Source organism: Pelophylax lessonae (assembly GCF_965119305.1).
Source record: "Pelophylax lessonae genome assembly, chromosome: 10".
NCBI classification, from domain to species: Eukaryota; Metazoa; Chordata; class Amphibia; order Anura; family Ranidae; genus Pelophylax; species Pelophylax lessonae.
The window spans coordinates 146,036,206-146,059,251 of record NC_138777.1 but is presented as its reverse complement, the minus strand read 5'-3'; the positions used below and the strand labels follow the sequence as shown (position 1 = coordinate 146,059,251).

Genomic DNA, 23,046 nt, shown 5'->3' with positions numbered 1-23,046 from the left:
GGCTCAGGCTGGATAAATAAAATTACAGGTAAAACCATAACTTCCAACAGACAGAAGGGGGAAAACTAACCCCTTATGTCAACAAAACCCTGCACCGCGGCCATTTCAACACAATCCGACAGGTCTGCATTAAAAACATCCAAACCTATTTCTGAAAGATGTACCCCGTCATCCCTATAAAGCCCTTCCGTACCCCCTTCCAACTCCTTATGTCTGAAGGACATTACCCCTATCCTTGGCAGCATCTTAGCCAAAGATCTGTTAATTCTCCTTCTGATCTTTTCCAAAGTCTTCAGAGAGGGGGAAGATAACCACCTAAGCCTCTGAATGATCTCTGAAGAGATTATGACAGTATTGGGGGAAGATAAACCAAAACTAAATAAATCATTCCTAATCTTGAAAACTAACTCCTAAGTTTTTACCTGGCCAATAAAATTTCCTCCTAGATGCACTTTAAGTAAATCAGGAAGAGGAAATAACATCTGCAACCTGCTGATTTCTAATAAGAGGTCCGCCCATACCATACCCCTCCTGCCATACCAGTAAACCTTGAATTTTTCCGGATCCAAACCCAAATTTTCAGAGTAAACCCTCTGTCTTGCTCTCTTGAAATCCCAGTAGACATATGAATGTCCGATAATCCAAATAATCCTCTTTCCACCTGAAACAAATCAAATAGGTAAATCAGGTCGGATTTACAATTGGAAACAATCCGACTTCCACCTACCAACCTTCTTAATAACAGCATCATCTAACCCAAGGCTTGATGCCTCAGTGGCTGCCCCTATCCTAAAAGAGTGCAACGTCAGGTGCATCCCCACTAAATTCAGTTTGACCACACATTTCCTGAAAACACAATTGAATTGGAATTTTGATAAAGCTAAACCAGAAGCATGAATAAAAAATGCCTCTGACCGATAACTTGGTCTTAAAACGAAATACTCCTGTAATAATTTTACCGGACAGATAGGGGAGCCACTGAGAGCATGTAGACAGATGAAACTACCTTTACCAACTTGATCTGTCTTTGACAGCCTGATTCTAATCCTAACTAAATCCCCATATAAACTTACCTCCTCCTTCAAAATGCCTAACAACTCTGAAACACGCAAAGCTGCAAAAAAAGCCATAGAAAAAGCTTCTTTGAAAAGAGCAGCTTCCAAATCAGAGAAACAAACCTCACCTGTAACCAAGCATAGGTCCAAAAGAATTTTTGGTATAGTTGGACTGCGTTTATTTCTGCTAAATTTCTTCTTTCTATATCCCTTCAGCGCCTGCTTAACTGGAAAAAATGACACACAAGATGGTAAATTTCTAATTTTTTTAAAAAAAAGATACTCCCGCCAGAATTTTATTCACATGTGCCCAGGAGTATTTTTTTCTAAATAAAAGATTTAAAAACAGCATAACTAGGCCTTTAGAAAAAGCTTCCTGATCTTCTTTCATACCCTTCAGAAAGGAAGTCCACATCAGCCAAGCTGACTGGTAACCCGCCATTGTCGAAGGAGCTATGGAGTTTTTAATGCCTTCTGTCACCAAACTTATATCATCTCCCATAACTTCCTTGGGAATTTGGTACCCACTGGATCCGCTTCTGGCAGTAACTGAAAGAACCGACCCATCTGTAGACGAGACAGCGCATCCACCATGTCATTACTCTTACCAGCCACATGCCTAGCCTTAAGCCAGATATTGTATTTTAAGCATAAATAGATCATGTACCTTAGCAGAGCAATGACTGGCGGGGACTTAGATGTTAGGCAATTAATAGCATACATAACTCCCTTGTTATCCGTGCTGATCAAAATTCTTCTGTTGCTAAACTCTTTTCCCCACACTTCCAGAGCAACTATGATGGAAAAAAGTTCCAACGGCACTATTATTTTTTAAGAAACCCTTTGCTTTCCAGTTTGGGTTCCAGCGATCCGCACACCAATGGTTGCGCCAAATCGCTGTGAAACCAACCGAACCAGCTGAATCAGTGGATAACAAAAAATCCTCATCCAAAATGAATTCCTTCTGCCATAAACTCCTCCCATTGAAATGTTCTAAAAACTGAAGCCAAACCAGCATGTCTTCCTTAATTTCATTGGTAATCCTAATATGAGAAAAAGGTTACTTTAACCCTGAGATAGCTAAATACATTCTCCTGGAGAATGCCTTTCCTACCGGCATAACTCTAGAGGCGAAAGCCAGTAAGCCCAAAAGATATTGCATCTCTTTTAAACACACTTTCTTTCTTCTTACCAACTTAATTAACATACCTCTTAACTCTATTATTTTCTCATCCGGCAATCTGAACTCCAACGAAGTAGTGTCAATAGTGATTCCTAGAAAATCCAGACATGTTGTGGGATGTTTTCTCCTCCGCCAGTGGGATTCCGAACCTACTACATACGCTGAAAAATGTGTCTAGCAAATTAAAACAATCTCTAGTTCCCGCCCTTCCCATGAACAAGAAGTCATCTAAATAGTGGATCATAAAACTTGAACCAGACTCCTTTATTACTAGCCATTCTAAAAAGAAAGCAAAATTCTCAAAATATTTGCTCGACACTGAACACCCCATCGGGAGACACTTATCAAAGTAAAATTTTTATTTAAAACAAATACCTAAGGAATTAAAGCATGCTGGGTTAATTGGGAGTAAGCGGAAAGCGGATTTTATATCTGCTTTAGCTATTAAAGCTCCCTCGCCTAAGACCCTCAATTTTTTAAGAGCATCCTCAAATGACGAATATGAAACCGATATCAAATTGACACCTATTTGGTCATTTAAGGATTCTCCTTTGGGGAAGGACAGGTGATGTATTATTCTAAATGAACCTTTTTCATTTTTAGGGACAATACCCAAAGGGGAATCTCTAAAATTATTGAAAGGAGGAGAATCAAAAGGGCCCTCCATCCTACCTTCTGAAATTTCTCTATCTAATTTTAACTGAACTATATCAATGAACCTATCTACTGACTTTAAATTGTTAAAAATTGTACAACCTAAACCTAAAAAGGGTGGTAATAAAAAACCCTCATCAAAGCCTTCAAACAGAAGCTGAGCTTTCTCCCTGTCTGGAAAAACCAGCAGGCAGGGCAACATTCTTTGCAGCTTCACTGGGGATACTGCCTTTCTTAATGTTCTGCTGGTTGTTATTTGAAATTTTTGTAAAGCATTTTACCACTGGGTGACCTCCCCCGCAAAATGCACATTCATGCCTATATCGGCATGTATTAGGCCATTTACACTGTCCATCATTGTAGTTAAAGCAGATCCCCTTTTTTTTTTATAATTGTAATTTTTATTGAAAATATAAACAAAGATAAGGAACATACAAGGGGTAGGGAACCCCTAAAAAAAACAATAACATTGCAAAGCAGTTCAGCAGATCCTGTTTTTAAAGGCATTAGCTGACTGTTGAGATGAGGATCTTGTCTGCTTAACATAGCTTGGTTTTTGAGGGAGAAAAAGATTAAGCCATAATCCTACATCTTTGACTCCCCATTTTAAATTCCTATGAACTGCCAACTTTTGCCTGAAAGCCTCATCATAATTAAACCATCCTAAACTGCTGAAGCTCTTATATGCCTCTAAAATTATGTCCAAGTGTTGGGAGAGCCCAACACTTTTTTCAGGAGACCTTTCACAAAGCACTGCAGAAAAAATGAAAAAAGACTGCAGCCAGTTGTTAAAAGATTTGTTAATTGGTCTCTTCCTGTCCTCCTCTAACTTATCATCCTTTTTTTCCGTTTTACTAACAAACTTTCTATCTGATGGAAGAAGAGATAGCATATCTACAAACTCACCTCTCCAAATTTTTTCTTTCACCCCCGGCGATAAATGGAAGCCCAGCGGTGAGACCTCACAAGTCAGAGCTTCTTTAAGACAGGTTTCTGGGATATTTTGGGACTTAGCTAACTGCCTACTATATATGCAGCTAATTCCCCTTCACTATCTTGCAGACTCCTGTCATTTGCTAAGCCGCCACAAGATGGCGCCAAAACCTTCGCTGCTGACAGACCTGTCCCTTCTATCTGACTAACCTGAACCACTTTACTCCTACTCTGTAACTCGCTCACATCACTAGATAATTTAAATAACATTTCAGTTATGTTTGAGAGAATTGGCATTGTTGTCCACTCACCATTCCCATTGCCTTGCTGTGCTTGCTGCCTCTCCTCCAGCTCCTCCCCGACTACTGGGATAGCTTGTCCTTCTGACACTGGCTCCACCGCCCTTCTTCCTCTTCCTCCCGGTGTTCCCTGCCGCTGCAGCGACGCCTCTTCAGACACCGGAGCTTGTCTTCCGTGGCCTGATGCATCCTCCTGTCTGCTGCTCCTGGCGCCGCTCGTTGCCGCTCCTTCCTGGGCTACGCGCCTGCGTGGTACCCCGGTCTCGGACCTTCTCGCGGGAGGACGTCTCGTCGGTGACGGGGAATGACGCCTTGACGGAAGCCTCTTACTCTTTCTCCGTCCCACCGAAGTGACGCTGCTTCCTCTTCTTTGACCCGGATCCGCATCTTCCGCCTCTTCCATTTCCTCCTCCGGTGGCGGGACATTCAAGCTCGGTACTGTATTCGCTCACACCGTTGTGGCAGCTCCCCCGCCGGCTTCTTGACTCGCAGGTCTCGGTAGGCTTAAGCACCTTCTTATCCATTCGTCCCCACCTTCCTCCCCTGCTCTCTCTATAAGCTGTCTTAACAAGCTCATCCTCTCGCCTCAGAAGGCTCTCTTTTTTTAAATTTTTTTAGGGCTAGCCTCCTGGAACTCACACCGCTGAGACTTCTGAGGCAAATAAGCCCCTCTGAGGCGAGCCCCTCTTTATATAAGGGCCTCAGAGGGCTCTAGAAGCTTCTACACTAAAGCTATTCCTATAGGTGCTCTGACCCCTGCAAAGCTACGCCCACTCCAGCTGTTCCCTCAGGGTATCCTAAATCTCCCTCCCTTTTTTACCTGTGGAAAAAAGGAGGGAAAAATACCTCAGTAACCTAGCTTATCTTCCAGCCACTCTCCTATGAGGAAAAGGGGGCTTATTCCAGCCTTCCCTTTTCCTCTCATTCCCATGCAGAATTTAGGGGGGTGATTTTTTAGGATTGGAAACAGTATTCACCTACATAGGCATCAGAAGAGGTAACTTCTCCCTCCCTTCTTTTACAGATATTGAATCCCCGGCAAATTTTATTGTAGCAACCGGATCGCTTTAACTTGGCAAAACTCCAAAAGGGGCTTACCTGTCAATGTTTTCATGCAATAATCACACAATTTTCACCAAAGATTTACCCATTTCTCAAAAATGATTTAATTAGAAAAATGTGTACTCTTGTGTGAATTTTGCTTGAAAACATCAACTAATTGATTATATATCCAAACAGCCTAGAAATCGAAAATGTACATTTGTGAGTCTCCTTTTGAACACTTTTATTCTGTATGAATTAATAGACAGACATTTTTAAGCATGCTGCCAGTTTATGTTAAACTTTGATTGTTTATTTCGGGACTTCCCCAATTAGTTTGAATGTAAAATTTGGATAGCATTTAACCAATATTATAGGGATACACACCATATATATATACAATATATACACAGAATTCCTAATATCAATGTTAAAAATACAATTATTTTATAACTACTAGCACTTTCATTGTACTTGTTCACAGCTGACAGTACGGGTACTCACTCTCTCTATACTCGTTATCAAGATTATGAGATCATGTTTCATGTATCAACAATGCTTCCATTTACTGCAAGCAACAGTCAACAGGTAACCAAAGAAAAATGTAAATCATCAACAAATTTCTCAGGCGATAGCTTACTTTTCATTTTATAACTGATAATCTAATCACATTATGTGAACAATAATCAATCATTTATATTTAGTCTCATCCATGTTTCTGTCTTTATATGTTGTTGGAAGTATTTTATTTTCCCTTTTTGTATATACCCTAAAGCGGGTGTATTTCAACTCCTTTTTTGAAGTTTTGTTGAGGTGCGAAACATGAAAACATGACCTTAGAAAGTTCTTATACATACAAAATGGTACTAGGGTCTATGTTCTTAATCTGCAGACTATTGGGTTAGTAAAGAATAATGAGATTTCAAACTCTTTTATTTAGATATAGCATATAACAATGTTCTGTATTTAAAATGTGGACCTTTTTTTGTGCAGGGTTTAGCTGATGATGCATTTGCATATAGCAATATTCAAGTTACAATTCATTAGGCTTCATGCACAAGGGGGGGGGGGTTAAGGAGGGCTATACTAAGTACATTCAGGTGCAGTGTACAGCCTGCTGTCAGCAGCCTGTCAAGATCAATGACAGACTGAATAATGCAGCTGCTGTATACAGATATATGCACATAACTGTATGCAAGTAGCACTTGCATGTTTGTATATCTTCCTACAGCAGCTGTGTTTTTCAACCTGTCATTGATTTTGACAGGCTGCTATCAGTGGGCTGTATGCTGCATCTGTCACTCCCAGGCAGAGAATTATGCCCCAGTGTGTGCTGTATGGCCCTCTTGCAGCCAAATGCATGATGCCATGAAGGATAAAAAAAAAAGGGGACCACAAAAACTTTGCGTTACAGAAAAGTTTAAACAACTCATAGAATAATTGAACCTAATACCTGTAATACTTTAAAGAAATCATTATGGTTGCATAGGAAAGTATTAGATATAAAGCATAAAAGAAAGTATTTTAATTCTTCAATATAGCGGATCCATAAGTAAAGATGCCAAATTAATTTTAGCTCATAAGATATACAGACATATAAATGCTAGGAAAAATAAATATTATAAAACAGGGTCTATAAAAAAATATATTTTAGTCGACTAAAATCGAATGGGTTTAGTTAAATTGTAATGCCTTATTTAAGCATTTCTCTAGAATTGCCAAATGTAATATATACATATATATATATACTCCTAGAGTAAAAATCGAATTAAGGAAAATTGTTTTCATGCTTACCGTAATTTTCCTTTCCTGGATCCTCCTCATGTCAGCCTACTATGGGTCAGCTCCACCCCTCTGACCCCTCTAGGACAACCTCTAACTGTCCTTTAAAGTGCGGCTGTCTCCCCTAGGAAATTGTTCCCTTACAAGCCTCGCGACGGGGACCTGGGTGGGAAATCCTCGGCTGACATGAGGAGGATCCAGGAAAGGAAAATTACGGTAAGTATGAAAACAATTTTCCTTATTCCTGGACCTCCTCATGTCAGCCTACTATGGGACGTAACAAGCAATACCATTTCAAGAAGGGAGGGAATAAAGACTAAAAAATAACTCAGAAAAAAATGTAAAGGAATGGTTCCTTAACTGGCATCTATATCACTCTCGAGGGTATCTGAGTAGGTACCTATTGATCCCAATGAACAAAATCTGAATAAAACTGAGAAGTGTGACTTGGATGGACCCAAAAGGTGGGGATCCAATACCAATTCACCAGAAGGAGGTGATCAAATATAGGTACCGATGATACACTTAAATAATGACCGAGGTGCTAAGAAATTGTGAAAAGTTAAACAATATTTATTAGGCACTTATGCCTGGTGAAGGAACACGTCACAGATGTGGAAACAAGACATAATTAAAATCAATTAAAACCACATAAGAACAATGGATATGCAGCAACTGAAACCAAGAACATGTATAAAGTGGAAAAAAACTCCTATTTTTCAGGATTATCTCTCGCTGTGCAAATGACCCCTACATGATCGGAGCATTCCCTCATTGTCCACTTTACATGGTAACTTCACTACATGCTGTGCACCGTATCACTTTATACATGTTCTTGATTTCAGTTGCTGCATATCCATTGTCCTTATGTGGTTTTAATTGATTTTAATTATGTCTTGTTTCCACATCTGTGACGTGTTCCTTCACCAGGAATAAGTGCCTAATAAATATTGTTTAACTTTTCACAATTTCTTAGCACCTCGGTCATTATTTAAGTGTATCATCGGTACCTATATTTGATCACCTCCTTCTGGTGAATTGATATTGGATCCCCACCTTTTGGGTCCATCCAAGTCACACTTCTCAGTTTTCTTTAAAAAATAACTCAACCTGCTGTCTAAACCTTTTTACACGAGACAGCCGCAGAAAATCATATGAAGAAGTTCCTCAGAAGTCAGCAAGGTCAGGACCATTCTTTAGTGGTGAATGAAAGTGTTTGCCAGCATAGCCAAATGCTTACTCTCTACTTCTGCCAACCCCCTGGCCTATATGCTTAAGGAACTGCCCTAGTTTTGTGCAATGTGCCGTAATTTCTGAAGACAGAGGAAGCTGCAGGGATCTAGTCAGACTGAACCATCCTAACTGGTCAGGAAGAACTAACCCCTGCCAACGCCGTGAAACTCCCCTAAACCCACTTGGGACACCAAGTGGTTATTCCCCTTGAAAAGACCAAACTGATCCCAAGTAGGCCGAAAGGGAAGAACAAGATTGAATTCCTTTTCATATTCTCTCTCTTTCATCTTCCGGAAAAGCAGGAAGAGTGGTTTCTCAGTTCCCTTGGAACGTAGTCCATGGAATGTTGGAACTTGGGAAAAAGCCATCTGGCCGAAAAGACCTAAAGAAGACAACTTTTTTTTTTTTTTTTTAAAACGCATAAACCTGATACTCTCTAGAGAAGCAAGTATCCATTGCCACAGGATGTAGGGTTTACAATGAGTTGAATGCCACATCATTATCTAACCAATTTGGTGGCATACAACAAAATCTAAACCTAAAGGAGACAAGGAATCCCAATTCTTCCATGAAGAATTGTGCAAGAAGACTGCCACCTGTGGTAATAAGTGGAATAGCCCGAATTTCTTGATTCTGCAAAATGGAGCCCTTTCCTCCCTCTGGCAATATAAAATGATCACCGATATCACATTTCAACCTACAGACCATCTATTCCTGTCTTCCAAAATCTGGATGGAAATACTAGTCTCCTGGAGTATAAAATCATGGCAGCACAATGGCCAACGAATCCTTGGAATCCTCCTGAAAATCAGCAGAGCTGGAGGGAAAACTGCACCAGCATTTTAGCCAAGGCACCCTGACCTATGTCTGAGAGTCCCAGGACAAGGAAAAGTAAAAAGGACACTGGAATAGCTCTGCTGACCCTACCAGACCTACGGGCAGTGTAACCTAAAGTTTTAAGAAGAACCACACTTGTTGCAGGTTGAGAGTCAATTCACAGGGATCTATCAATTTTTTGGTCAATCAGACTGGTAAAACTCTGACCCTGGAAGATTTAATACCCTCCAAGATAAAACCTGCATTCAGGACAAAGGAAAAAAATCTGCACAATACCCTCTAGAGTTGTAGACTCCTGACTCCCTCTTGGTGGACTAAGCAAATTACCATGGTAGTTGTCTGAAAAACACCCCCTGACCTCCTAAAAGAGACCGAATTGCTATCAGAACAAATCAGACTGCCTCTGGTTTCAACAGACTCAAACTGAGGTTGAGTCTTGCCACCTCTATTCCTTGGCATAAAGACCCACACACTGAGCACCCAAGTCCCAAGGACTGCCGTGTGTAGACACTAGTTTGGAGCGGCAAGACGGAGATCAAAAACCACAAAACCGTCAACCATACTCTCCTTCCCAACTCCATTCAAAAGAAAAGGAGGTGAAACTATGCTCCAGAGACAAAAACCTAAACCCCAGCAATAGGCAAGTTATTTGTTCCATGACTGAGACACCCTGTCTACCGAAGAAACAGGCGTATACATTGCCTGGGTGTGCAGGAACTGCCCCACTTGACATTATCCTAGGACTAAGGCCTGTTACAGAAAAGAGCAGAACCAGGAAAAGACAGAGCTATCAGTAAGAAAACAGCCCCTGCCCTGAGCAGTGCGCAGGAATATCCAGATATTCAGAAAGGTGAGTTAGACCCAGAGACGATCTATGGAGGTTCTGGCCCATCCAAATTACTGGAATGCCTGAAAGATCTTTTTGGGTCGGTCAATAGAGCCCATGCCAACTGTAACCTAACAAGAAGTCACCACAAGATCACATGAAGACTCTAAGTATTGGGCCTAGTCTCCTAGCGCCCACAGCACTGACGAGAGGCAGAGGGACAATACAAGTGGGCTAATGGAACTGGGAAGAACCACCACTCAGAACTGAAGAATGGCGATCTCATTGTCAAGGAAAAATAAATTTAAGTCATCTACTTCACCGCTTGCCCCTTGCCAGCCCAGACATGGTGGAGGATAGGAAGACCAAGCAAGCACACATCACTTGCTAATAGACAGAGCCTGTCCTCCACCTTCCTCCTGCATAAAATACTCAGGATCCCTCAGGAGAAGGACGGGCATGACCTTAACTAGCACTGAATGGCGATCCAGGACTAAGTAGACTGAATTTGATTCTACTAAAAATGACAAGATGAAAGCTCTTGCGGGTCCTGCAGGCTAAAGCGTTACCTAGCAGCAGCGCTCCTACATAGCTATAAGCAAGATATCGCTGAGGAAATGAATGCCCTAAGGATAGATAGTACCTCCAAAAGGGTTCTGGGGAGGGTGCCATGACCAAAAAGCATACCAGGACCCAGAAGGATGGACATGACCTTCGCTTGCAATGAACAGCGATCCAGGACTTAAGTAGACTGAATTTGAATCTACTAAAAATTGACTAGATACTCCATGATCTAGAGGGTCCTGCAGGCTAGAATGTTACCTAGCAGCAGCATCCCTACTTAGTTACCAGAAGGATATCCCTTGAGGAAATAAATGCCATAAATATTGATAATACCCTCAAGAGGTTTACATAGTAGGTGAGGTTGAATAAAGACAATAGCCCATCCAGTTCATCCAGTGTAGGTGTGTATGGACGTATGCATTTCTCATACCCCTGAATCGATCTTTGAGATATACGTCCAAGAGTCTTTTAAAAGTAGCCATACTCCCCGCAGTTACTACCATTTGTGGCAGGGAATTCCACAGTCTTGTAGCTCTTACAGTAAAGAACCCCCTTCGTAGCCTGATGTTAAATCTCTTCTCCTCTAAACGCATTGTATGACCTTGTGTCCTCATGCATTCCTTGCGACTGAATAGTTTTTTCTCTATGCTTTGATCACCGTTGAGGTATTTGTAAATCGCTATCATGTCCCCTCTCATGCGTCTCTTCTCCAGGGAGAATAAATCAAGTGCTTCTAAATGCTCTTCGTAATTATGGTCCTCTAATCCCCTAATAAGTTTTGTTGCCCTTCTCTGTACTCCCTCAAGCTCCAATACATCCCTTCTGAGGACTGGCGACCAGAACGGGACAGAATACTCCAGATGTGGTCGGACCAGAGTTTTATAAAGTGGTAGGAATACATCCCCTTCCTTATGCATGCCAAAATTCTGCCAGCTTTGGCAGCTGCAGCTTGACATTGCATGCTATTGCCAAATCTATCTTCCACCAAGACCCCCAGATCTTTCTCCATTTTTGATACCCCCAGAGGTTCCCCCTAGCTTGTATATTGCTTTTACTGTATGTTATTGGTCCCTAAGTGCAATACCTTGCACTTATCCACATTAAACCTCATTTGACATGTAGTGACCCACTCTGTTATTTTGTTTACGTCATTCTGTAAGATTTCTGCCTCACAATGTGAAGTTATTACCCTGCTCACTTTTGTGTCATCTGCAAAAACTGAGATCGAGCTACTGATCCCGTCCTCAATGCTATTTATGAATAAGTTGAACAAAATTGGTCCCAGAACTGAGCCTTGGGGGACCCCACTTATCACCCCAGACCAGTCCGAGTATGCGTTGTTTATTACCACACTTTGGACACGCCCCTTTAACCAGTTCCGTATCCAAGAGCAAACCTTGTGGTCGATGCCTGTCGCCCTTAATTTATAAATCAAGCATTTGTGGGGAACTGTATCAAACGCCTTAGCAAAATTCAGGTACATCACATCCACAGGACTCCCATTGTCTAGCTCACAACTAACCTCCTCGTAGAATGTTAACAGATTGGTTTGACAAGAACGCCCCTTTGTAAACCCATGCTGATTACTGCTGATGATGTTGTTTTCTTTAGCAAACTCTTGGATATAGTCCCTTATCATCCCCTCCAGAAGTTTACATACGATTGACGTCAGGCTGACCGGCCTATAATTTCCCGGGACATGCCTCTGCCCTTTTTTGAATATCGGTATCACGTTAGCTTTTCTCCAGTCACCTGGTACATTTCCTGTCAAAATACTGTCAGCAAAGATCAGGAACAGTGGTCTAGATATTACCTTACTGAGTTCTTTAATAACTCTCGGATGTACGCCATCCGGGCCTGGTGATTTACTTGTGGAAATTTTATCTAGCCTTTCCCTTATTTCACCCTCTGTTAGCCATGGTGGCAAGTCCTGTGAAGTACTGCTAACCAAACCGTTGTGGTCAGTGTACCCCTCCTTTTCTTGTGTAAAGACTGAGGGAAGAAAAGCATTAAGCACAGTTGCTATTTCCGTGTCCTCTGTAACCATCCTCCCATCATTGTTAATTATGTGTGCAACATGTTCTGACCTCGTTTTTTTGCTGTTGATATATTTAAAGAATTTCTTAGGGTTCTTTTCACTATCCTCTGCTATTTGTCTCTTGAAGTTGATTTTAGCCATTTTGATTTCGGATTTACATTTCTTATTTAATTCCTTGTATAGCTAGAAAGCCGATAACGTCCCCTCCGATTTATATTTCTTGAAGGCCATTTTTTTCCCTAATAAGTTTATTTACATTAGGGCTAAGCCAGCCAGCTTTGGCTTTGGCTCTTTTAAATGTATTTCCCATTGGAATGCAGTGTGAGATGCTTTTGTTTAATATGTTCCTAAAGCATTCCCATTTTTCCTCTGTGGTCAGTGTTCCTAGGGTTTGGTCCCAGATTATTTCCTCCATCATTGAGCACAGTTTGGGAAAGTTTGCCCTTCTGAAGTTTAGGGTTCTTATGTTCCCCTCGTGCCTTGCTTTGTTGCGATTTACGTCATCATGTGATCGCTAGAACCCAGGTTGTCGTGAACTCCTAAATCTGAGATTAGATCTGGGTCATTAGTAATTAATAGATCCAACACTGCATTCATTCTAGTAGGAGAATCCACCAACTGAGACATGTAGTTGTCCTGTAAGGTTTCCATAAAGAGATAAGCCTTTAGTGAGTGTGCAGTCCCCTCTTCCAAGTTAATGTCGGGATAGTTGAAGTCTCCTAATATGATGACTGGTCCCAGCTTTGCCACGCTACCGAACATTGACATAAATTCCAACTCTACCTCCTCCCTTTGGTTTGGTGGCCTATAACAAACCCCCACAATTACTTTCCCCTTTTCACTTTCCCTACGGAGCTCTACCCACACAAATTCTAACTCTGTACTCATCCCTTCTATAATATCACTCCTTTCCACCACCCTTTCATTATTCCTGACATAGAGACATACCCCTCCCGCTCTTTTTCCTTCCCTGTCCTTCTGATACACAGAATACCCTTGGATATTGGCCAGCCAGTCATGTGAGTAGTCAAACCAAGTTTCTGTTATTCCCACAAGGTCTATGTCCTCCTCATGTACTAACATTTCCAACTCATCCATTTATTAGCTAGGCTCCTGGCATTTGCATATATCCCTCTTAGTTTTGTGGAAGTTGATATTTGGTCTGAAGTTTGTCCGCACAGACCACCCAATTTTAGACGCTACGGACCTGCTGTCGCTTCTGCCCCCAATAATACTCTGTCCTCAGCTCCCTCCTAACTGACTTTACCACTGGGCCCTCCCCTCCTCCTAGTTTAAAAGCCCCTCCAACTTCTAATACCAACCAAGAAACATAGCATGACCTAGGCCATCATCGTCTGCTAGAAAACCTGAGAAGTGCTGGCGAACCCTGACTATAGGAATATATAGAGTAGCGTCTGCTAAGTCCAGAGAAAGGCACCATCAGAATAATGGTTTTCCAGGATTCTGTCATGAAGACAGGAACCTTCATAAACACATCCACATGCTTAGCACTAAGATACATCCAAAGCCCATCCGATATTTGCGACTCAAGAGAGGGAATGAATATTTGTGTTCCACCTCTGCATCTGTATCGAAATAATGCCCTGAGCCACAAATCACTCTTTTAAACTGTGACAGATTGGTGGAGCATGGGAGCTATGGCAAGGAACAGGAAACTGCTGCAGGAATGAGAACATTCAGCTATCATTGATACTCAAAAAGTTAAAAAAGTTTTGCAGGGTATGGGAGGCAATGCAAATATTGTACACTGCTTTCTTTTTAAAACCTGCATTTGACCGTAGCCCTAGAGCAGTGATGGCGAATCTCAGCACCCCAGAACCAAATCCCCCATGGTGCCCAACTACACTGCAGAGTGCATGAGCCCCACAGGAAATGCAGCCCCAAAACATCTGGGGCGCAAAGGCTCACCACCAATGCTCCAGAGCAAGGTAAACTAGGGTAGCCAACCACGGCCCTGCAGCTGATCCGAAACCACAAACCCCCTGTTGCCTCTGATTTGAGGAGGCATGCCTATGACTGTAGAGTTTTGCAAAGCCTCAAGATGCAGAACATGTAAGGGCCCCTATGGGCTTAGAGTGGTGAACTGTTCCCCCACAGCACTGGGGCAGCTTGACCCAGAAACCTAGAGAAGCTGTAGGAGTGCACAATTATCAGTATTACTGCCCTCTTCTGGTTACGAGGTGTATGTGCTGTGGTACAGAACCTGGTATTCCCAGGTGGTCCCCCATCCATCTGCTAACCAGGTCTGATCCTTCTTAGCTTCTGAGATCAAGCACATACAGGGTGATGTGGTGTGGTGTGGTGTGGTGTGGCGTGGCGTGGCGTGGTGTGGTGTGGCGTGGCGTGGCCATAGGCTATCTCCACTAAGGCAACTCTGATGCTGTAGTTCTGGGCCATCTCCAAGAGAAACTGTCTTCAGCCAGGCAAACAAGCCTTTAACTGAAACTGAGAAAGCTTAACACAAGCTTCCCAACCAGAGCCCTTTCTCCTCCACTCATGGAGAATCTCATCTGTCCTAAGCAATAAGGACTAATAAGATAGCCACAGGCTGCACATAAAGCGCCAGCTTATGCTGTTGTCTGTCGCCTGCCAACAGAAGTAACCTTGTTGTGGGAGGCTCTCTGCAGCAGGTAGCAACAGTATTGTAAAGTAGCGCAAGCAATATGCCAACAATTGGGTATGGTATGGTAGCCAGTGTTCACAGCAACTTTGAAGCTATAAATAGTGGACAGGAGAACCCCTGACTACCCCATTAAGGCATAGACACATTCTCCCTCCTGGCAACGTAGCCTCCCAGCACCTCATTGTGGCTAAGCATAATGAGAGGACGATCCTTGGACTACTTCCTTAAGGTATTGCTGACGCAACATCCAAATTAGTAATACGATGAAAGTGACAGCCGTTTGAATATTTCAGTATGTGATCTACTGGGGAATTGAACTCAAGGTTGCAGGGTGCATAGCTCGCATTCATCACATGGAGCGAGCCTTGAAAGACATCTTTTACATATTCTCCATCCTGACCACGCAGCCTGCCAGCACTTGAATGTGGTTACACACAATGTGAGGGAGATCCTGTCTGCCTCTTTAAAACAGCTCTAACATTCCTCCAGCCAGCACACAAATTCACACACAAAACTGAGTCAAACTGACCCCACTTGATCAGGTCTATGCGGAGTGACCAACTGACGAAAATGTATTCCTTCCTGGCCACATGCATTGATCTTTTTTTTTTTTTTAAAGATAAAGAAAAACAAAGCAAATTCCTTCTCAAAAAATCTTCAGTGCTTTGAGGTTGGCGGCAGCTATAGACAAAAATACCCCAAGCTTCAACACAGGCAAAGTAGGCCAGGATGTGCATGTACTCACAGTGAGGGCAGCAGAGACCCAGTTACACACAGTGTATTGGCCACAGAGGAAAAGGAAGCCAGCCGCACCTGGAGACTGCCTCCACTGATTAAAAGCCTCCCAACAGCTCCATAGTGATCAGAGGAAGCCTGGGCTGGCCCCCCTCCCCCCACACTGGATCATGCAAAACCACAATCTCTAGCAAACTACAAGAGCCAGCAAGCATGTTTAGGGGGTTAAAATACAGCAAAAAATCACCAGCCAGCTTCATTATCATCATTCATGCCATAACAATAAATGGAATACGGCCTCTGTGGCAGTTTTTAACTGTCAAGTAATGGTACCCGTATGAAATGCAGCAATTTATACTGCAATGTAACTTACCCCCCAGCACCAAGGGGAACCCACCATCGAGGGAGATTTACAGCCCATAAGAGGGGATCTTCTTGCCCAGGAGAGGCTGAACCTGGGAAGGCCACAAGGAAAGGTAAAAATGTTTTTAGTTTTTTTTTAAAGGTGTCTGGAGCGAGGACGAAAAAAGAACAATTTCCTAGGGGAGACAGCCGCACTTTAAAGGCTAGTTAGAGGTTGTCCTAGAGGGGTCAGAGGGGTGGAGCTGACCCATTGTAGGCTGACATGAGGAGGTCCAGGAAAATATGTTATTATTAATGGTATTAAGGTTTGAAGCTTTTTTTCTTAATTTATTTCTCTTTCAGCAGCTTAGAAGATGTCCGTTACTTATTCTTACGTAGTAGTGCAGTGTTAATTTTGACGCCAAATTTCGATTTCGATTTAGTCTTCTAACTAAAATGCCATTTTAGTTTTAGTCATATTTTAGTCGATTAAATTAGTATTGATTTAGTCAACAAAAATATGACTAACACCTAAACAAAAGAAAACCTATGTAAGTATATACTAGTAAGTTACAGTAAGTCCATGACTAGACTTCTCTTTTAAATGTGTAGAATAATAAACAACACAATTAAAATGGAAATTTTAAATTAGCTTCAAATTTTAGTTAGCAATTCCGGCATTCCAGGAATGTAACGGTTTTTAAAACTGTTAAATCAATGGGTTTAGTTCCACTTTATGATTTACAGCTATTTGAGGGCTCTGGGCTTTAGCAAAATGGCAGCCTCCAGCAAGAAGCAAGTTATTATGAATACATTTTGGTTTTAGTGGACGCTAAGAGCGTGATTTGGATCACCTCAAATTGGACAGAAATATTTATGATCATTATTCCTTAAGAAATCTATGGGCCCTGGGTTTTAAGAGAACACTACTCTTTGGGAGGTTGGCTCCTGCTATAGTCTGTTTATTAAGGTGTTATGTGTTCTCCCATTGTTAATTGTGCTAATTAACTCACCTATTGTCTGCTAGTATTCTGTCCCTCCACCTAGGCTGGTTTAAGTGACTAGGTATATAGCTCAAGTTAGTTATATCACTGGCAGCTATTAGTTGCTGGAGGTGAATTAGCATAGTTTTTGTTGGCTGTTTCTTAGTTATGTTAATTATATTCTCTATACAGTTTCCTTTGCATACAATAATGTAATCAGGCTCACCTGACCTGGTGTGGTATAAAACTTCTGTGTGAGTTTTCAATAAACAGTTCCAGTTCTCATACAAGCTATTGCCAGCTAGTCTTGTAGGCTGTATAATATCTGGTTCCTTTGTCCAGACTAGAGGAAGCTGTATACCAGGGATCCTCAAACTACGGCCCTCCAGCTGTTGCGGAACTACACATCCCATGAGACATTGTAAAACTCTGACATTCACAGACATGACTAGGCATGATGGGAATTGTAGTTCCTGAACAACTGGAGGGCCATCGTTTGAAGACCCCTGCTGTATACTGACGGAAGCACTCAAGCAGGGTGCTGGACGGTTCTGTCACATACTTTCTTTTGCTGTTAGCCTTCTCCAAATTCACAAATTCACATTGTTTTGATGCACTGGTCTGACTTCTTGCTAGAGGGTGACTACGTTTGTTTTCCATGGTCCCACTATATGTGGGAATATAGCCACCCTCTCATGTCATAACTACAAACTTACGTACAAATGCACTTAGTGCCCACATGTAGCATCACCTTTCTCCTCTCCTCAGCCTAACAGACAGTAATTTGAAATTAGGTGCATGCACAATAAGAGCAGAGGGCACTATGCAGTATAGAACTTTTAGTATTCAAAGAGCAGTGCACATTAGTACAACTAACGTGCATTGCTCTTTTAAAAGCAACAGAAATTAGGAGGAACAGGAGAGTTTCGGGAGCGTGTACAGGACAGTACAGAGAGGCTGAAAAAAACAGGACAGATCTTGTGAAAAAACTGTTGCAATGGCATTACCTAAGGGGTGTGTATGCATGATTTTTGAAAATTAAGCCAGCCATAGAGGAGTTCCCCATCAACACTGACTGTGTTGATGAGGGATTTAAGCTTTTTTTTTTTCCTGCAACCCGTGGTTGCAGGAAAGAAAATCTCTCAGCCTGTGGCCAGCCATAGTGTTATTGTGTAGTGTCACTTTAAAGTCCTAAATTGTTTTTCATAGTATACTGTTGCATTTTATATGGTAATCTAGTAGTTATTGTTGATTCCATAATAATGGTATTTTGATTTTTCAGCTTCTTCGGAAGAGGCATATTGGTAATGACATTGTGACTATTGTTTTCCAAGAGCCAGGTGCCCTCCCCTTTACTCCACAGACCATACGCTCCCATTTTCAGCATGTATTTATTGTTGTGAGAGTTCACAGTCCATGTACTGCCCACACCATTTACAGTGTTGCTGTGACTCGAACGGCCGACACACCACCCTTTGGACCGCCTTTGCCTCCAACTTTTTTCCACCAATCACCTGGACTTAGAGATTTTCTTATTTCCAAAGCCATAAATGGTGAAAATGCAGCTGAGCGTGGTGGTAAGTTTTTGGCTATGGCCACACGAACAAGAGAAGAATACTTAAGGGACTTGGCTCGTGATCATGTCACCACAACTACCTTGGATTCTTGCTCCTCCAAATTAGCTATCTTGGGCCTTTCTAAGAAAAGGGACAGAGCTGGTAGCACGGGCCCTGGAGATAAAAGTGGAAAAGGGACCCGCTGGGCATATAGTGTTCCTCCCGAATTCCACAGTTCTGGTGCTCTTGTGTGGACAGTTAAAGCAACAAGCGTGTGTATTTCTGAAGGTACCTATATGCTGGGAATATCCTCTGAGATGGTGGTTTTGGTAGATCCAAAAAAGGAACGTGAAGGAACAGTAGGCTTCCACTGCTCATGCCGTGACGTACTTGGATGGACATACTGCAACAAGGGGGGACTGGACCTTTACTATGGACGGGCAGGAAGATTATCTCTTTGCCCAGTTGTTAACAGTGAGAGTGAGGCAGAAGAAGAAGTAAGCCGCATTGTCAAGAGGCTGCAGGTGAGATAAAAAATTGTGATGGAGCAGACAATAACCACAAATGGTTCTACACAAAAAAAACTGCTTCTGTTTTTCCTTTATCTAGGTAATGGTTGTCTTATTTCACACATTTTTAGTTCTTCAGCAGTCTTAGTGTTAAATACAATGGATTGTATATTAATTAAATCAGGATATCTGATGTATGTATATATATATATATATATATATATATATATATATATATACATATATACAGTATATGCAGTATACTGTATATCAGTGTTTTTTAGGGTTGTGTAATCTGCAACCCACTAAAAATTTTACATTTTATAATTACAATTATCATCTAATAATTTACAACCGAACACAACTGACATGTTGTGTTATTTTAATGGAAACTGCGAATATATTATTCTGCTTTTGAAACTGCTTTGCTCTGAAGTATTCCTCCCTTCCATTACTCAAATTTTTCTGCATGTTGATTTTTATTGTTGTTCCTGGTTTGTTTGTTTTTTAGATCTATATGATTCACCTGTATATGAGACAAACTTTCATTCTCAGACCTTTACATTCCTTATGTGTAATATGATTGGCCCTTCTGTTTCCACACTCCCTTTGTCCCAGTTTCACTAATAGATTGGTAGAATGGTGTCTGGAGTCTCGTATCATGGGCATGTAGTATCCAAGAGGAGTTCCGCCAGCAACAGAGATAAGCAAGTGCCCTAACACCTGGCACTAAAAAGACAATTCCATCCTTCTCCACTTAACCCAAACTCCCAGACCGCCACTGGTCCGCAGACCACATTGAGAAACACTGATATATGTCAATCTTTACATACTGTACTCCAGACACATAAGTGATGTTGTAACTTCTTACAAGGGTATGAAACATAACCTTCAAGTTAAATAAACAACTACAAGTATTAAAAACTTCAGTTTTGATGGCCCCACCAATGTTTAGCCAACTTGTCACAAAACAAGTAGCTGGAACCCTGCAAAATGTAAATACTGCTAGGCAGGTGCGACTGTGAATAGATACACTATACTACCTAAAGTAATGGGATGCCTGCTTTTACATGCACATGAACTTTAATGGCATCCAAGTCTTAGTCCATAGGGTTCAATATTGAGTTGGCCCACGATTTGCAGCTTTAACAGTGTCAACTCTTCTGGGAAGGCTTTCCAGAAGGTTTAGGAGGGTGTCTATGGGAATGTTTGACCAGTCTTGCAGAAGTGCATTTGTAAGGTCAGGCACTGATGTTGGAGAGAAGGCCTGGCTTGCAGTCTGCACTCTAATTCACCCCACAGGTGTTCTATTGGGTTGAGGTCAGGATTCTGTGCAGACCAGTCAAGTTCCTCCACCCCAAACTCGTTAATCAATGTCTTTATGGACCTTGCTTTGTGCACTGGTGCGCAGTCATATTGGAACAGGAAGGGCCAACCCCAATTGTTCCCACAAAGTTGGGAGCCTAAATTTGTCCAAAATGTCTTGGTATGCTGACGCCTTAGGCTCCTTTCACACACTCCAACCGTCGGACGGAGTCCGTTTTTCTCAGCGGGGGATCGATCCGCCGATCCCCTGCTGAGCAGGAGGATGACAGCTGTGTCTCCACGCTGTGTGCGGAGACACAGCTGTCAGTTCTCCATACATCTCTATGGGGGAAATCGGATGGGAACGGACCGTCGGTCCGTTCTCATCCGATCCCATCCGGTCCAATCCGCTGGATGGATGGAAAATAGGGTTTCCATCCATCCAGATTTGACGGATCGGATCGGATGTCAGCGGACATGTCTCCACTGACATCCGATGCCCCATAGGAATGCATAGGGGGACCGTTCAGATCCGCCAAAAAAACTGACAGGCGGATCTCAACGGTCCGCCTGTGTGAAAGGGGCCTTAAGAGTTCCCTTCACTGGAACTAAGGGGCCAAGCCTCAACCCTGAAAAACAACCCCACACCACAATCCCCCCTCCATCAAATGATTTGGACCAGTGCCTGACCTCACAAATGTGCTTCTGGAAGAATGGTCAAACATTCCCATAGACACACTCCTAAACCTTGTGGACAGACTTCCCAAAAGAGTTAAAGCTGGTATAGCTGCAAAGGGTGGGCCAACTCAATATTGAACCCTACGGACTAAGACTGGGATGCCATTGAAGTTCATGTGTGTGTAAAGGCAGGCGTCCAAATACTTTTGGTAATATATTGTAGTTCATCTGCATCAGTACTGATATCTGACAATGTGAACAAAGGAGTTAGGGGTAAGATAAGAGCTTTGCAATCAACCTATAAATATCTGAGAAACAAAAGGGAAAGGACAGGCACAACACAGGTGAACAATATTTATTAATAATTAAAAACACAATCACAAAGGGGAAGCTTGTGCAAAGCGGTGAAAGTTAAAGCTGCTGCCTCTGGAGCCTGAAGCCACTGTGAAATTCCCCTGCAGGAGGGAGCCGCTGCTGCTGGAAGACACCCCTACCAGGTATAGAAGCCGAAGCCCTGATGGAGAGAATGCCTGACACCGCTGGGAGTGCGCTGGGAGATAGGGGCGTGTTTCAAAGCATGTCGCAGCTGAAGAAGAATTGACATGCTATGAAACACGTCCCCAAATCCAGCGCACTCCCAGGGGTGTCAGGCATCTCCATCCGGGCTTCGGCTTCAGTCTTTGGTCGGGTTGTCTTCCTGCAGCAGCGACTCCCTCCTGCCTGTGCTCTTCTCCCCCTGCTCATGGCCAAAGCACAGGAATTCCAGAGGCAGCAGCTTTGACTTTCACCGCTTTGCACAAGCTTTCCCTTTTTGAGTGTGTTTTAAATTATTAATAAATATTGTTCACCTTGTTTACTACACTATGGAGGTTGTGCTTGTCCTTTCCCTTTTGTTTTCACAGTGTCCCAGAAGTCAACCATGGCTGCTTCAAGCTGCACCTTCTATCTAGTATTCAGTGGTAATACATATTGTCCATTGGGCTACCCGCCTCATTGTATTTATATTTTGTCACTCAGTTCTACCTTTGCAACTTTTGCAATCACCTTTATGGTTTGTTACATTGCCTCATACACATTTCCTTGAGACTCTGGAATCACCAATAGGGTAATCGCCACCGTACTTGGCACATTTACACAGATTTTGCCCTCTGAAGAGCTCTCTGCAGTGGATCACTCTTCAGAGGGCAGTTGACAGGGATTAGGGAGATGTTGTGTGGTCTTTACAACTATCCCTCTGGGGTTTTGCCACTTGCTATAAATATCTGATCAAGAAACAGTATGGTTGATTTACCAAAGAAATACAGGCTTTTCAGCTACCAAAATGAATGCTCATACTGTGGAAAGTATGTATATGTTCACTTTGCAAATTGAATGTTAGTGATGAAGCATTTGCTTTGAATGCGCAGTCATGTGCTTGCAAAGATCCTTTTTTTTTATTTATTAGGTATTCAAAGTGATATTGCCTTTATATACGAACACTGCATTTGCCAAATACATCCATTGCATGCTTGATGCCTTTAAATGTGTACTGTAAGCCATGCATTCAATATATCACCATTATGCCCATATTGTACTCTTCTTACATACCCTATTTAACATATGCGGGCAAAAATCCCCAGAGATCAAAAACAGTATAGCAACAGTAAGGGTATTTTACCTTTTACAGCTCTAAATAATTGTGTTTACTGCTCAGGATGCTTGGTTTAAGAATGCAGGAAGTATATTTAACTGAAGCAGGAAATACATAACTCAGGAAGTAAGTCTGTTGAAGTACAGGAATAGTCATTATACTGTAAGAATATTGCTGAACAACAAATGTTTGTTATGTACTAAAAAAGTGTAACATCAG

At 42.1% G+C, this 23,046-nt stretch overlaps 1 protein-coding gene across 2 annotated transcripts in view; it reads left to right on the top strand.

Annotated features, from left to right (window-relative positions):
- The window catches only part of SIPA1 (signal-induced proliferation-associated 1), a 148,967-nt gene that overhangs the window by 44,946 nt on the left and 80,975 nt on the right, over positions 1-23,046 (top strand). For both annotated transcript variants that reach the window (XM_082270220.1, XM_082270219.1), the window contains exons 5-6: positions 5,650-5,753; positions 18,432-19,229. In XM_082270220.1, the coding sequence (XP_082126346.1) occupies positions 5,650-5,753; positions 18,432-19,229 (902 nt within the window). The remainder of the gene's footprint in view (positions 1-5,649; positions 5,754-18,431; positions 19,230-23,046) is intronic.